This window comes from Kogia breviceps, chromosome 14 (assembly GCF_026419965.1).
Source record: "Kogia breviceps isolate mKogBre1 chromosome 14, mKogBre1 haplotype 1, whole genome shotgun sequence".
In the NCBI taxonomy this organism is placed as follows: domain Eukaryota; kingdom Metazoa; phylum Chordata; class Mammalia; order Artiodactyla; family Physeteridae; genus Kogia; species Kogia breviceps.
Window position 1 is genome coordinate 76860330 of NC_081323.1, and position 15279 is coordinate 76875608.

Here is a 15279-nt window from a genome sequence, read left to right on the forward strand (position 1 = left end):
GGCCTGCTTTCCATTAGAAATTTGGAGGATGTCTTATTTTCTGACATATTTCTTTGAGGACAGTGAAAGACAGCGTGAGGTTGAGTCCCTGAGGGCCTTGTTTTTGGGGGAGCGCTGTAATCGCCTCTGACAGTGAGCATGAAATAGAAATGTGCTTCTTGAAGGAGAGAACCAAGGTTTTACATATTCTCAGTGCCTTACTTTTGAGAAAATTAGGATAATTTTAAAATCCCAGAATTCTTCTTTTAAAAGCCTTATCCACAGGCTTTTTTTTGGTCTTGGTTTTTGTTTGATTTTGTAGTTGTCTGATATTTATTAGCTGTAGCTCTCAGAGAAGATGGCAGTTGATCTCTCTGCCTTTAAGTTTCCCTCATTCTTCCCTGCCAGTGTCCTTTGTTGGTCCCTCTTCCTTTCCTCAGATACGTGATTGCGTAGACTTCAGTCCTCTTCTCTAACTGCCCTTTTTGCCTTGGTAATCTGCTTTGGGCCCTTGGATAGAAATACCATCCATTTCGCAAAAGTGTTTATTTCCACCTAGGCCTTTCTCCCAGAATCCAGACCTGAATGTTGGACACACATTCAGCTATCTAACAGACATATTAAACTTCACATGTCCAACATTGAACACATGGTATCTACCTCCACCCCCTTTCCCACCCCCCCAATACTTGTTACCCCCATGTTACCCCTAAGGCTTTCTTACCACCAGCTTGTCTCAATTGATGGTGACTCTTGCTTAGGCCAAAAACTTTATAGAAATCATTGACACCTCTCTGTTTCTCATAACCTACATCCAATCCATTAGAAAATCTTTCAAACATGCCTTCAAAGTAGAGCCTTTGACTATACCTTTGACATAGGCCCAGCTGATAAGGCCTTCTTGCCACCTCCACTGCCACCACCTTGGTCCAGACCACCATCATTTCTTGCTTAGATTATGTAATAGCCTTGTGGCAGGTTAGCCTCTCTGCTTGCCCCTCTGTTCTCAACATAGCACCCAACGTGAGCCACCCTTCTTAGGCCACCCTTCTCAAAACCCTGCCGCGGCCATCCATGTTACTCAGATTCCATGGACATGTCAGCATCTCCCTGCTGTCTCGGGTGGGGGAGGGGAGGCAGGAGAGGCAGGCAGGCACACTCGGTGTGACTTTATGTAAATACATAGTAATTTCTGTCGGACTTTTTTGCTTTTTCATTTCTCTAAACGCGTTTCTATATGGTACCAGTCCTTCTTCCACCACTTGCTTTAGTCTCAGTGCCCGTATCATAGGAGGGTCCACCTCGTAAAAGAAGTCAAAAGCAGTCCTGAGTAATCGAATGCTTCTGAGATTGCCTCGTGTCCATGTGGCTTCTGGCACTGCTGCTTCTCTGTCTTCTTCCTCGTCGCCTGGTACCGGTTAGGAAGCGCTCATCTCCATGCAGTCATCTTCTGCTCGCTCCTCTGGTGTGGTGTCTGCTAGCTCTTGAATTTCTCCAAGACCCGTACCTTGAAGCCCTTCCTTTTTTTGTTGTTGTTGTTAACTATATACGCAATCTCTTTCGTGATTTCCTTGATTGGCTCTGTTGTAAATCCTGTGAAGTCATGTGCAACAAATGGACACAGTTTTCTGTAGCAGGAATTTATTGGTTTTGGCTTGATGGCTTTCACACATTTTTCTAGAACAAGGATGGCATCTTCAGTGGTGAAATCCTTTCTGACTTTCCTAATGTTCTGTCTGTCAGGGATCTGACAGTCCTTTCCATAGAGGACCATGTGTAATGAGCCTTAAAGGCCCTTCTGACCCCCTGGTCTAGAGGCTGAATTAGAGATGTTGTGTTTGGGGGCAAGGAGACCACTTTGACGCCTTTGGTGTTGAACTCATGGGGTCTGGATGGCCAGGGGCATTGTCCAATATCAAAAGAACTTTAAAAGACAGTCCCTTACCAGTAAGGTACTTCCTGACTTCAGGGACAAAGCATCCATGGAATCAGTCCAGAATAAGTGTCCTCATTGTCCAGGCCTTCTTTTTGTACAGCCAAAAGCCTGGCAGCTGGTGTTTATCTTTTCCCTCCAAGGCTCAGGGCTTAGCAACTTTATAGAGGAGGGCAGTCGTGATCGTAAACCCGACGGCATTTGCACAGAACCACCGTAGAGTCAGCCTACCCCTTCCTGCCTTAAGTCCTGGTGCTCGCTTCTCTTCCTTACTAATAAATGTCCCTTGAGGCTTTTTTTTGCACCCCAGAATAGAGCAGTTTTGACTACATTAAAAACCCGTTCCGGCAGATATCCTTTCTTCTCAATGATTTTCTTTGCTGGGAATTCCTTTGCTGCCTCTTGGTTGGCAGAAGCTGCTTCTCCTGTTACCTTGACATGTTAAAAACCAAACCTCTTTCTAAAATCATCAAACCATCCTTTGCTGGCATTACATTCTCGAGCTGTAGATTCTTCACCTTCCTTTTGCTTTAAGTTGTCATATAATGACTTCGCCTTCTGACTCATATTCGTCTATAGGTATGCCTTTTTTTATAACAATCCTGCACCCACATAAAAGCTGCATTTTCAATATGAGATACAAAGGTGTTGTGCAAAAAGCGCAAGGTTTTCACGCCTGCTGGTGTAGCTGCAGCGACAGCTTCATGAATTTCCTTTTTTTTTTAACAGTGGTCCTTACACTGGACTCACTTATCTTGAAGTGGCAGCCAATGGCAGCTGCAGATCTGGATCTGCGGTACATATCAAGCCATTCCCCCTTTTCTTGTCATGTGATGATTTTTCTCTGCTTCTTGGGAGCACTTCCAGCATCACTAGTGGCACATCGTGGGGGTCCCGTGGTATTATTTCAAGGTTCATGGTATTGCACAAACATGATGAAACCTACCAGAGAACTGCGAGAGGTTTCCTTTTACTGCGATTTGCAATTGACTGGAGAGATGAACTGCTCACGTGGAGATGATGAGCCTCACGTGGCGTGGCGTTTCAAGCAGATACTTTGCAACACTTGCGCTCAGTGCAGTAGCAACAGGAGATCCTAGGAAATTATTACCGAGGTACAGTCGGTACTATGATTAATTTTGTGCAGTTATGATTTAATACTGCAGCTTTACATTTTGCATGTTTGTTTACATTTCTCTGGACTGGGAATGGTGCTGTGTGTGGTCCTTAAGTGTTTGTGTGAGCACATTTTGATACATTTTAAACTTTTAAAAAATTTATGTGTATTTGGGACTTCCCTGGCGGTCCAGTGGTTAAGACTCCGAGCTCCCAAGTTTCCATCCCTGGTTGGGGAAGATCCTGCATGCTGCGTGGCTGGCCAAAAAAAAAAAAAAAAATTATGTGTATTTTATGGTAGTAAATGATAAAATAGACAAGTATCTACATATATTTTATGCATTCGTGATATACCTAAGTTCTTAAATTTTCTGTGCTGTGGGGTGCATCTGCTAGTTTTTTCAAATTGTCACAAATCTCCAAAAAATTTTCCTGTGTGTGTGTGTGTATATACACATATATGCACACACACACACACACACACACACACACACATATATAAAAATCCACATATATGTGGGCCTTCACAGTTCTAGCCCTTGTTGTTCAAGGGTCAACTGTATGTTGAGTTGAATGGAATTACCATTTTATTTAAAATAATGGAAATAATTGAATTTCTATTTCAATTCATTAAATAATTACTGTAATAAAAATAAGATTTTTTGGAATGCTTATGTGCTGGGCCTGGTACCAGACCTGTTATTTCATGTGGCTTATTTCATTGAATTCCTATAACTGTGTGCATGTGAAATCCCTATCTTATAGATTAGGGAATGGGTATAGAGGGGGTGAGTGGCTTGACCCAGGACACAGACCAGCCTAGTGGTAGAGCAAGAATTTGGACCTGGTGTGTCTGACTTCCAGTGGTTAGGGCCCAGCCAGCGCTCAGTCATTCTGCTTTCTGAGTTTTAGGTTAATTTTGCAGTTCTGATTAAATCTGCCCTTCTACTTACTCATCTTCTCCCGGCAAGATTTAAGTTACTGATTTTTTTTTTTTTTTAACAAAAAGGAAATTTTATACTTAATGCTGAGTTGTCTTGGCAACACAGACTGCGTTATAGATCAAGTTTCATTTAAAACCTTGATTCACTTAAGATATTAGATTTCAATAACTTAAAAAGTATTCATCCCCCAAATACTGACATGAAATACATTCTTAGAATTGCAGTTAAGTAGTCATAAAAGAAGATAAAAGCTGCCACTTTTAGATTGTTTTGATTTTAGCATGCCTTATGTTGGTTTGATGTCTTGGGTATTTACTTGCCCTTGCTTATTTCCAAGTAGATTGTGTGTGAGTGTGTAAAATAAAGTCACTTCCTGGAAACTAAAGCACAAGCAAGCAGTGAAAGCTAACTTTATTTTCTCCAGATTTTTTTTTTGTTGTTGTTCTTTAAGGTGATAGTGACTGGGATTTAGTCATTTTAAGAAACCAGGATAAAGGTGACGAAAAGAAAAAATCCTTAATGAATTTTTTGTGTGTGTGCTAGGCCCTCTTCTAAAGCTTTTCCATGCATTATCTCATTTAATTCTAAGAAACATTCTTTGGGGTAAGTACTTCTTACAGTCAAGAAAACTACTTTTCAGAGATGGCTCATAAATGACTGAGAGGGAATATGAACATGTTTCCTCCTATACCACCAGTCTCGGTGAGGAATCTGTATCCTTTAGAGAGAATGTGTTCTTCAAAAAGAAACTAGAGTAATGGCTAGAAATATCTGAAGTAAAGGAGATATGTTTTTATTTGCCTTTTTAAGCAATTTCCAAGTCTTTCAAACTCTGTGTTAGATTGAGGGACTTTCAGGCATGCTTTCTATTTTTTTTTTTTTTTTCATGCCTGCTTTCCTACAGTACATCGAGTCTAGAGCAGTGCTGCTTAACCCATCCTGTCCACTCTAATCACATGGGGACCATTTAAAAAATAAGGCTGTCTCAGGCTCTCATCCCTAGAGGTTGCGATTTAATTGGCTTGGGATACTGCCTGGATGCTGGGATTTTTTTAAAGTTCTTTGGGTTATTTCTCAATGTCTTAACTAGGGTCGAGAACCCATGGTGTGCGGCAGTGGTTCCCCAAGCTTGTCTGCATATTGGGATCACCTGGGGAGCTTCAAAAGCTCCTGATGCCTCTGCGCCTCCCCCGGAGATGGTGATTTCATTGGTCTGTGCTGTGGCCTGGAATTTGGAACGTTGACAGTTCCAAGGTGATTCTAGTTGGCATATAAGTTTGGGGGCCTCTGGTTTATGCAGTGTTTTTTCACTTTGGCTGCACATTAGAATCACCTGAGGAACTTTTAAAGCTCCCGTTACTCTGGCTTGCATCCACTCCACTTAAACAGAATCTTTGGCAGTGGACGTAGGCTGCCGTGGTTTACGATACTCTCCAGGTGATTCCAATATGAAGCCAAAGGTGAGAACTGCAGGCTTCTTTTTCTCTCTGTTCTTTTGGACCGACTGCATTTAGTTTCCCAATTCAAAATACTTGAGGAATGAAGGCGGCAATGATTGGTATAGGAGAGGCTTTCCTTATGCAGCTATACTGAGTTCATTGTCTTAGACCAACATGAAAGAATGCAGAGCTAAGCAAATTATGGAAAGTAATACATTCTGTGTTTCAAATAATTAGCTAATAACAAAGTTAGTTTTGCCTGCTTGTATTGATGTAGTTTAATTAGTACTAAAACCAAGGATGAGATGGCTGATACAATAATTCTAGGGTTTTTTTTTCTGGTTTAATAATGTTAGGGTTGCCCCCCGCCCCCGGGCTCTTGTTTTGTATTATTTGGCTGGTATCAAAAGTAATTTTACCCTCTAAAATCAAAGAACCATTAAGAAAAATTTGAAAAATTTTAATTAAGAAAAATGAAAGTGATGTCCTCTATCTGTGCCTTGTTGAACTTGTTCCTTTCCACCATGTTCTTCAGGAGTACCAGGTGTCAGAGAGGAACGCTTTGAGGAAGGAATGACAGTAAAGCACTGTGCATTATCCCTTGTGGGAGAGCCCATCATGTACCCAGAAATCAACAGGTTTTTGAAGCTACTCCACGAGTGTAAAATCTCCAGTTTCCTGGTCACAAATGCACAGTTCCCTGCGGAAATCAGGTGAGTGGTCCAGCTTGTTAAGATACTGCTGCTTGACTCTGTGTTTGACTGAAAAGTAAAACTAAGAGGCATTAATATATTCAGAAAGGATTTACTGATTACTAAGTACATACACATGTTGGCTTTGAGGGGCCAGAGCTCCTGCTTTTAAAAATCCATTCTATCGGGGAAGATAACATTAGTTTAAGAAATAGAGACACAAATAAATGTCTGGGGGAATTCAAAAGAGAAAGCAATTTTTTTTTAGATGAGAGAAGCAGGGTAAAACTTCTCAGAAAAGGCTTCATTAAATTTGGTTCTTAAAATATGGCTGGGATGGGTACTTGGGGAGATAGGAAACTGTAGATTTTTAAGAAAAACTGTCCGAGAAAGATACAGAGTTGGGGTATTTGGGATACCATTATGAAAATACAGTTGATTAGGACCACAAGGTGTGCAAAAGAGACTGGCAGCTGGAACCCAGGTTGGAAAGGTTGGGACAAGATTGCAGAGGGCTTCAAATGCTGTTCTTTAGAAAGATCTTGCTTTCTGCAGAGTAGTCTGCCGGCAGATGTAAAGTGGGTGAGCCAAGAAGCAGGAAACTGGGTAGGAGATTATACGTTTGTCTAGGTAAGAGTTAAAAGGATGAGAGTGAGACAGAATGAGGAGTCTTAAAAGAGGTATCACTGAGGCATGATAAGCTTGGCAAACTGTTTGTATGGCTCTGTGAGTCCTGCGCAGAAGAGGACTTAACTGATGACTCGGAAAGTTCCAGCCATGTTGATTGCTAGGACTGTGGGGCCCGGTAACAGTCGAGGGAATCATGTGAGGAAGGAGCGGGTTTAGGAGGTAAGATGATGTGGTTGGTTTGGATGACTGGGAGGGCTCTCCAGGTAGAGATGACCGTCTCCTGGGACCTGGAAATGACCTGATTTTGTATTATACTTGAACTATACGCGTATTATAATACCAAAACCATTAAATTTTACTTGGTTATCACTTACTTGTGCCTTCTTCATTAGACTGTGAGTCCCTGGGCCAGTGACCCCTGCTTATTTATCTTTATGCCACTAGTATAATTCCTGGCACACTGTAGGTGCTTGGTTTAGAATTTAGCATCATAGGAAATCAAAGAGTTGATTAAAATTATTAGTTACCAGGCAGTAAAGTGAAAATCAGTAACATTGTCACAAAGATAGCTAAAATATTACTTTTTGAAGTTGTATAAAAAGTTAAAAGGGAAAGGTTTTTAAAAAGTCAGTGTGTACATTTTGCATAGGGTCACCGTTCCTTTTTTTAAAATTTTATGTTAAGATCTTTGACTTTTCAAGTGGCTCATGAGGGCGGGGTTCAGATAGAGTGGTGTTGGGATATGCACCCCCCCCCCCACACACACACATAGAAAAAAGCAGGCGGGGTTCAGATAGAGTGGTGTTGGGATACGCACCCCCCCCCCCCACACACACACACACAGAGAAAAAAGCAGTCTATCCCAAATTTAAGACATGCAGTCGTCCCTGGTATCTGAGGAGGACTGGTTCCAGGACTCCCTGCAAATATCAAACCCCACTGATGCTCAAGTTCCTTTTATAAAATGGTATAGTATTTACATATAACCCACACATATCCTCTCATACCCTTTAAATCATCCCTAAATTATTTATAATACCTGATACATTGTAAATGCTGTGTAAATAGCTGCTGGCACATGGCAGATTCAAGGTTTGCCTTGGGGAACTTTCTGGAATTTTTTTTTCCCTAGAATATTTTTGATTTGTAGTTGGTTGAATACGTGGACGTGGAACCCTCAGATACAGAGGGCCTACTGTAATGCCTAAAAAGAATTGAATGTTCCAGGAGTGGCATGTAAGATAATAACCAGAGAGGATGATTCATTGTTTGATAATACATGGTATTCCTTGTGAATGCCATTATGGATTGAGGAAAATGATAGAGAATTAAATAAGATATGTACTTGAAAGTGGTCCAAGAGAAAATGGAAAGAGAAATTTCCTAGGTGCAGATAATATTGTTTTATTTCCGTGAATTAGGAGGACTCTAAATACCAATTGTCTCTGGTGTCCTATAGAAAAACAAGGCTGTAGATTTACTAATATAGCACAGAGATCATGGATTTTGGAAGTTACCCCTAATGTTGATGCACTTTGCTCATTCAAATCAGTTGTTAGATGAACCTCTTGCAACCATTTTATCTTTGAGCATACACTAGGAAGTAATAATATTCTCTGGGTGGTTGGCTGTGTACTAATTTTTTTTTTAATAAAAAATTTCTAAATTACTACAGTGCCTAACCCATACTCTTTTGGTATCTTTTGAAGAAGATCTTGACTTTGTCAACTAGCCTTCCCTTGACCCACATGCAAGCATTACATTCAGGCCGGTGGCCTTTTCAGGATACTTAACGTTTCTTGAAAAGGATCTCAGTCTCCCCTCCAGCTCCAAAGCATGTGGCTCTTTGCTGACAGTTCTCCCACTGAAGGGAGTTTTCACAGTGAGTGGTCCTGGAGGATTTGTTGAAGATAGAAGCAGACACCTTAGGCAAATGAGAAAGCTTTTGCATTCTAGGTAGCTTTATGTTTTTGTTTGTCGACATAGAGGCTAATTAATAAAAGTGACAAGAATGTGTAAGACACTTAATGTTAATGATAGAGCTGGTGGTGATTGCACAAAAAAAACCCCTTTCTCTTGAGAAAAAGCCTTCTTAGTTCCACAAAAATAAGTGCCTTTCTAATGTTTTTTTTTTAATTTAATTAATTAATTTTATTTTTATTTATTTTTGGCCGTGTTGGGTCTTCGTTGCTGCGTGCAGGCTTTCTCTAGTTGTGGCAAGCAGGAGCTACTCTTTGTTACGGTGCGCGGGCTTCTTGTTGTGGTGGCTTCTCTTGCTGTGGAGCATGGGCTCTAGAGCACGTGGGCTTCAGCAGTTGTGGCACGCAGGCTCAGTAGTTGTGGCTCGCGGGCTCTAGAGCTCAGGCTCGGTAGCTGTGGCACATGGGTATAGTTGCTCCGCGGCATGTGGGATCTTCCCAGACCAGGGCTCGAACCCGTGTCCCCAGCATTGGCAGGCAGATTCTTAACCACTGCGCCACCAGGGAAGCCCCTATAATGGTATTTTTGATAGGCGTAAAACTGATATATGATACACTGTAGCATGTATCAGTTATCTTTTGCTGTAACCACTTGCCTTAAAACTGACTCAGTCAAACTAGCAACGATTCATTTAACTTGTAGTTCTGTGAATCGGCTGGGAGGTCTTTTCATCTTGGCTGGCTTTGCTGGTCTCAGTGTTGTTCATGTGTCTAGTCAGTTGGCAGATATGCTGGGATGGCTGGTTTATAATGGCCTTGCCTGGGACAACTGGGGCCTCTATTCGTGTAGCTTCTTATCCTCCAGCAAGTCTGAAGTTGACCACATGGTGGCAGGGTTTCAATGAACAGCAAGAAAGGATAAACTCCAACACACAGGCATCGTTCAAGCCTCTGCTTGTGTCACATTTGCTCACTTCTCCTTGGCTAAAGCACGTCATGTGGCCAAGCTTGGAGTCAGTGGGGGCACTCAAAGCTGCATCACAAAGGGACATGGGTACAAGGAGAGGGAGAGTTTATGGCCATGTTTGTACTCTACTGAATAGCACAGCAGGCTCTGCTTTGTACAAGGAGGATAACCTTGAAAGTACCAGGACTCAGTCTTTTTCAGGAACTTAATTAATTATGTGAGAAAGCTTGGAGAGTTCTTGAGACCAGAAGTCTCAAACTGGCAATTGATAAGGAGTAGGTTTTATTTGTCCTGTAGCATGTTTAGAAACTTTTTTTTTCTTTTTTTAGTCAACATTTAAAATCCAGAAATTTTTCATAAAAGAGATTTCTGACTTTGGGAAAAAAAGACAATCTGGCAAAAATTGTCAAGAGCCAAGTATGAAGTGCTGTTTTTACAACACCAGAACACTTCACTCGTGTCTGTTTTTTTACTCACAACACTTCTAACACCGGATGTGTGTTTTTTTTCCCACACCAAGCAGTCCTCTAATTCTCTGCAGGCACCAGCTAGGTGTCCTGCAGTTCAGTTCCATCCTGACACTATCTCCCTGGAGTTAGCACAGACCTCACAGGGTCAGGACCCAGTCCCAGGCTGCCCCCTACTTCAGACACCAGTCGTAGTCCCAGGCTGCCACCTGTCCTTCTGATGAACCGACGGTACATTGGGGTGTCGCACAACCCCTGCTTCGGTTTAATAATTTGCTAGAACAGTTCACAGAGCTTGGGGAAAACAATTCAGTTACTGTTACTAGTTTATTATAAAGACTCCAACTCAGAAACAGCTGGATAGAAGGGTTGCATGGGACAAGATGTGGGAAAAAGGACCCTGGGCTTCCCCACCCTCTCCAGACGCATCACCCTCCCAGCACCCAATGTGCTCACCATCCCGGAAGCTCTCTGAAGCCGTCCTGTGGGAGGGTTTTATGGAGGTTTCATTAGATAGGCAGCATTGATGAAATCAGTGTGATTGCTCATTGGTGATTAGCTCAACCTCTAGCCCCTCTCCCTCTCCTAGAGGTTGCAGGGGGACTGAAAGTGCCAACCCTCTAATCACGAGGCCGGTTCTTCGGGCACCAGCCCCTCCCTGGAATGTGTCCATGGGTGCATCAGGAGTCACCTCATTATCATAAATTCTTACATGGTTGAAAGGGGCTTATCATAGATAACAAAAGGCACTTCTCTCACCTCTGTCACTCGGGAAATACCAAGAGTTTTAGGAGCTCTGTGTCAGGAACTAGGGACAAAGACCGCACGTGTATTCCTGATCGTCTGACAATATCACAGCAAGGAATGGCTGTCTTTTCGGTAAAGCCTCTGCCTTTCAGTTTGCCATGCTCTCTACCCCTTTGCTGTCTCCTCAGCCCTGAGGCTGAGTCTCATGTGCCACCTGTCAGAGGGATTGCACTGTAGATTCTCTTATAGCAGAGAAATTTCTGTCGCCATTTCTAACAGACATGAAACAACGGAAGGGAGACAGAGTACCGCATACAAGAAAAATGGAAGCATCTTGCTTTGAGTAAGGAAAGAATATTCTTGAATGTTTCACATGTAGTCTGTGTTTTGGTGTCCAAAGAACTTCTTTTTCCTTTAGAAGTGGCTTGCTTGGGCTTCCCGGGTGGTGCAGTGGTTAAGAATCCGCCTGCCAATGTAGGAGACACAGGTTTGAGCCCTGGCCCAGAAGACCCCACATGCCACGGAGCAACTAAGCCCACGTGCCACAGCTACCAAGCCTGTGCTCTAGAGCCCGTGAGCCACAACTGCTGAGCCCGTGCGCCACAACTACTGAAGCCCACACACCTAGAACCCGTGCTCCACAACGAGAGAAGCCACTGCGATGAGAAGCCCACACACTGCAACAAAAAGTAGCCCCCGCTTACCACAACTAGAGAAAGCCTGCGTGTAACAACAAAGACCCAATGCAGCCAAAAATAAATAAATAAAATAAACAAATTTTTAAAAATAAATAAATAAATTTATTAAATAAATAGATAAATAAATAAAAAAGTGTCTTGGTTGACTCACATTATATTCTTGGTTCCTGCAGACATGTGAGTTTAGGACTCTTATTCTTGAGACTGTATGATATATGCTTGCATTCAGCCCTGCAGTCAGAAAGGCCCATCACACCTGGGTATCACTGTACCACTAGAGCGCTCCCTGCCATTACCTCCTGTAAATTGTTCTGTGCTAAGATGTCAAAGACCTACATGAGACATCTTGCTAAAAGTAGAGCATGTTGTAAGGTAAGGAAGTTGTTGAGAAACACTGAACCTAGTTTGTGCTTACTTTGTGGTCGTTTGAATCCTATAACTGTGTCTCTTTATGAGCGTAAGAGGATTTAGAGTCAAATGTTCAGCCCTTTGTTGACTGGCTCACTCTTAGCTTCATCTTTAGTTCACCTCTACACGATTTTCTTTTTAAAAATTTTTTAGCAGAATCTTTTTATTATTTTTAAAAGGTATAAAAACAACTACTCCCATCAGTAGCAATACAAGGTTTAACATTTTAACCAGACTTTTTAAGGCCTTTTTCTGATACCTTTAGTAGCTAATTATTTTGTCTACCCCTTCTTCTACACGATTTTCTTAACTATTTTATATTATTTTTAAGTTTACATTTAAAATCTTAAAATTTTTCTTTTGTGTTAAGTACAGTTAATTCAAAGCTTTCTTCCTGCTAGCAGGCTTATCATAAGAAGACAGAGCTGTGTTCCATTTTTAACTATGACACGATTAACATTTAACTTCCTACACCTCCTCCACCACCACAGAATTTGTCCTGGTGTACATTTACTTTTGAGCACCTTCATTGAAACTATGTGTGAACTTCATTTGTTCTCTTCTTCCACTTGTATTTCTGTTATTTTGTTTGCTTTATGTTTTGTTTTCTCTAGTTTTTGCTAAGATATTCACTATATGTGTTAGAGAACCTCTATAAATTGGACATCTCTTCACATATTACTTAGTAAATGTATCAAGAAATGCATGAATTTTAATAAAAATAAAGTTTTCTTGTATGTATCAGCTCAAAGTGGCTATAGGTAACAGTTAACAATGAAATGAAGATTGATTATAAATACTACCTGATCCTTTCAATAGAAGTTTTTTTTTCTCCCAGCCTGTTTTGTTTGTATTAAGTTTAAAATATAGTCTTCTTTTGTGTCTGTGAATTGATGGGACACTTTTCAAAACTATGTTTCTGGATGGGCTAAAAAAAAAAAGAGACAGGCAGCACAGTGAAGTGACGAAGAGCTTGTGCTCTGTCTAGAAGAGACCTGGGTTTGAATCTTGACTGTATCTCTTGCTGTCTTTCTGACACTGGGAAGATAACTTCTCAGTGCCCAGTTTCCTCATCTGTAAAATGATTGCAATAATAATGATTACCTTATCGTGGCATTGTTAGTGTATGAGATAATACATGAAAAGCAGCTTGGAAAGGTAGGCTAAGTAATATTGGTCAAGTATACTTTAAGGCAAGAACCATAGCTTGAGATAAGATGGAACATTTCTTTTTTTGTTGTTCTTTTGTTTTGTTTTGTTTTTGGTACGTGGGCCTCTCACTGTCGTGGCCTCTCCCGTTGCGGAGCACAGGCTCCGGACGCGCAGGCTCAGCGGCCATGGCTCATGGGCCCAGCCGCTCCACGGTATGTGGGATCCTCCCAGACCGGGGCACGAACCCGCGTCCCCTGCATCGGCAGGCGGACTCTCAACCACTATACCACCAGGGAAGCCCCTGGAACATTTCTTAATAATAAAATATTAAACCTACCAGGAACATAAAACAATATAATAATTCAAAATTTTTCAACAGTCAGTAACATAATCTCAAAATTGACAGAACTGGGGCTTCCCTGGTGGCGCAGTGGTTGGGGGTCCGCCTGCCGATGCAGGGGACACGGGTTCGCGCCCCGGTCCGGGAAGATCCCACGTGCCGCGGCGCGGCTGGGCCCGTGAGCCATGGCCGCTGAGCCTGCGCGTCCGGAGCCTGTGCTTCGCAACGGGAGAGGCCACAACAGTGAGAGGCCCGCATATCACAAAAAAAAAAAAAAAAAAAAAAAAGTCTAAAAAAAAAAAAAAATTGACAGAACTGTAAGGAGAAATAGTAAGTTTTTAACACATTTCTCTCAAACTGATAAAACAGGCAAATCAAAATCAGGAATAGTAGTGAAAATTTGAACAACTAAATTAGCAAATTTAGCATGTATTAACAGAAATAGAGTATTGAATTGAGAAACTTTGGAATATAAATTCCTTTTAAGAGTACAGGACTTGCACTCAGAAAAATTACCAAATGGCCATATGCTGGGCATTATAGCAAGTTACAAGAAAGTATTGCAATCATTTAGATCATGATAGGTGAACACAATGCAGTTAAACTACAAATCAATACAAAAAGATAACTAGAATATTCCAGTATGCTTATAATTTAAGCAATGCACTTTTCATTTGCTTATGGGTCAAAGAAGAAATCACAATGGACATAGGAAATATTGTGATGAATGTGATGGAAATAAAAACAAAACTTGTTTGTTGGTTATTAGAAATAGCAGAGTATAGACCTTCAAAACCTACTCTTCTATAAAAACAGTGAGAATACCAGCAAAAGTTGTCAGAATCAAATTCTTAACCAGAGGTATGCAACAACCTGAGGAACGTTTTTTTGCCCCCAGTAAATAGTATTTTTATTCTCATGTCAAAAATGTATTTCTAGGGAATTTCCTGGTGGTCCAATGGTGAGGACTCCATGCTTCCACTGCTGGGGGCCTGGGTTCAGTCCCTGGTCGGGGAAGCTAAAATCCTGCGAGCCGCATGGCATGGCCAAAAAAAAAAAAAAAAAAAAACAACAACAGTGTTTCTATGATATGTATTAACAATACAAAAATATTTTGAATACCGCAGTGGTCTTTTTTTCTCCCAAGACTTCTTGCAACAGTACACTAGAATATTTGAGTTTTGGATTCTGAGAAGCCAGTGGCTAAAGTAGAAACTGAAGGCTTTTGTTGAGGGGTATGTGTGGGTATGGGGATGGCCCTTTTTCTTTGGATCCAGGCTCTGTACAGTAAAGAGGAGGCAAAAAACAACTAAGTTAAATTAAAAAAAGATTTGTCTTTTAAGGCTCGGGATTGAAACTTGGCTTAGAAATGGGTTAAAGTAGGCTGTGGTGAAAACCCACTGTTCCTCAGAAAATTAGCTGAATTGCAATATGAACAGTAAGCTTTGTGATGTGTTAACATGTCCTTATTCCATTCCAACTTCTCCAGCTCTGCAAACTAGTAGCCTACAGTCATGGTAAAAACGTAGCCTGGCAGCCAGGGGAAGGGACAAAACAGTTGGAACTCTTTCAAATTCCCATGCCTGGAGAACTGTCATTATATGGTATGTGTGGCAGTTCTCCGGAAACTAACTCACAGGGGTTGTGTTTGTTAGAAGTGACTCAGAGTTTGTTCAGCACAGAAAGCCTTTGTCTCCCGTGTTTCTCATAAACAATTATCAGCAATTGTTTAACTTCGGAGCTGCCTGAGGCAGCAGTAACCCTTGGGGCAAACAGGAAGCTAACCAAATGCTTACAAGGAAAAGCCAGGGAATGAGATTTTTGTAGGGGACTTTGAGAAGCTCCAGC

General features: G+C 41.5%; 1 protein-coding gene across 5 annotated transcripts in view; it reads left to right on the top strand.

The window, feature by feature from the left end:
- Nucleotides 1–15279, top strand: part of LOC131740634 (S-adenosyl-L-methionine-dependent tRNA 4-demethylwyosine synthase TYW1) — a 156336-nt gene that overhangs the window by 66053 nt on the left and 75004 nt on the right. For all 5 annotated transcript variants that reach the window (XM_059036654.2, XM_059036655.2, XM_067014148.1 and 2 more), the window contains one exon: nt 5947–6124. In XM_059036654.2, the coding sequence (XP_058892637.1) occupies nt 5947–6124 (178 nt within the window). The remainder of the gene's footprint in view (nt 1–5946; nt 6125–15279) is intronic.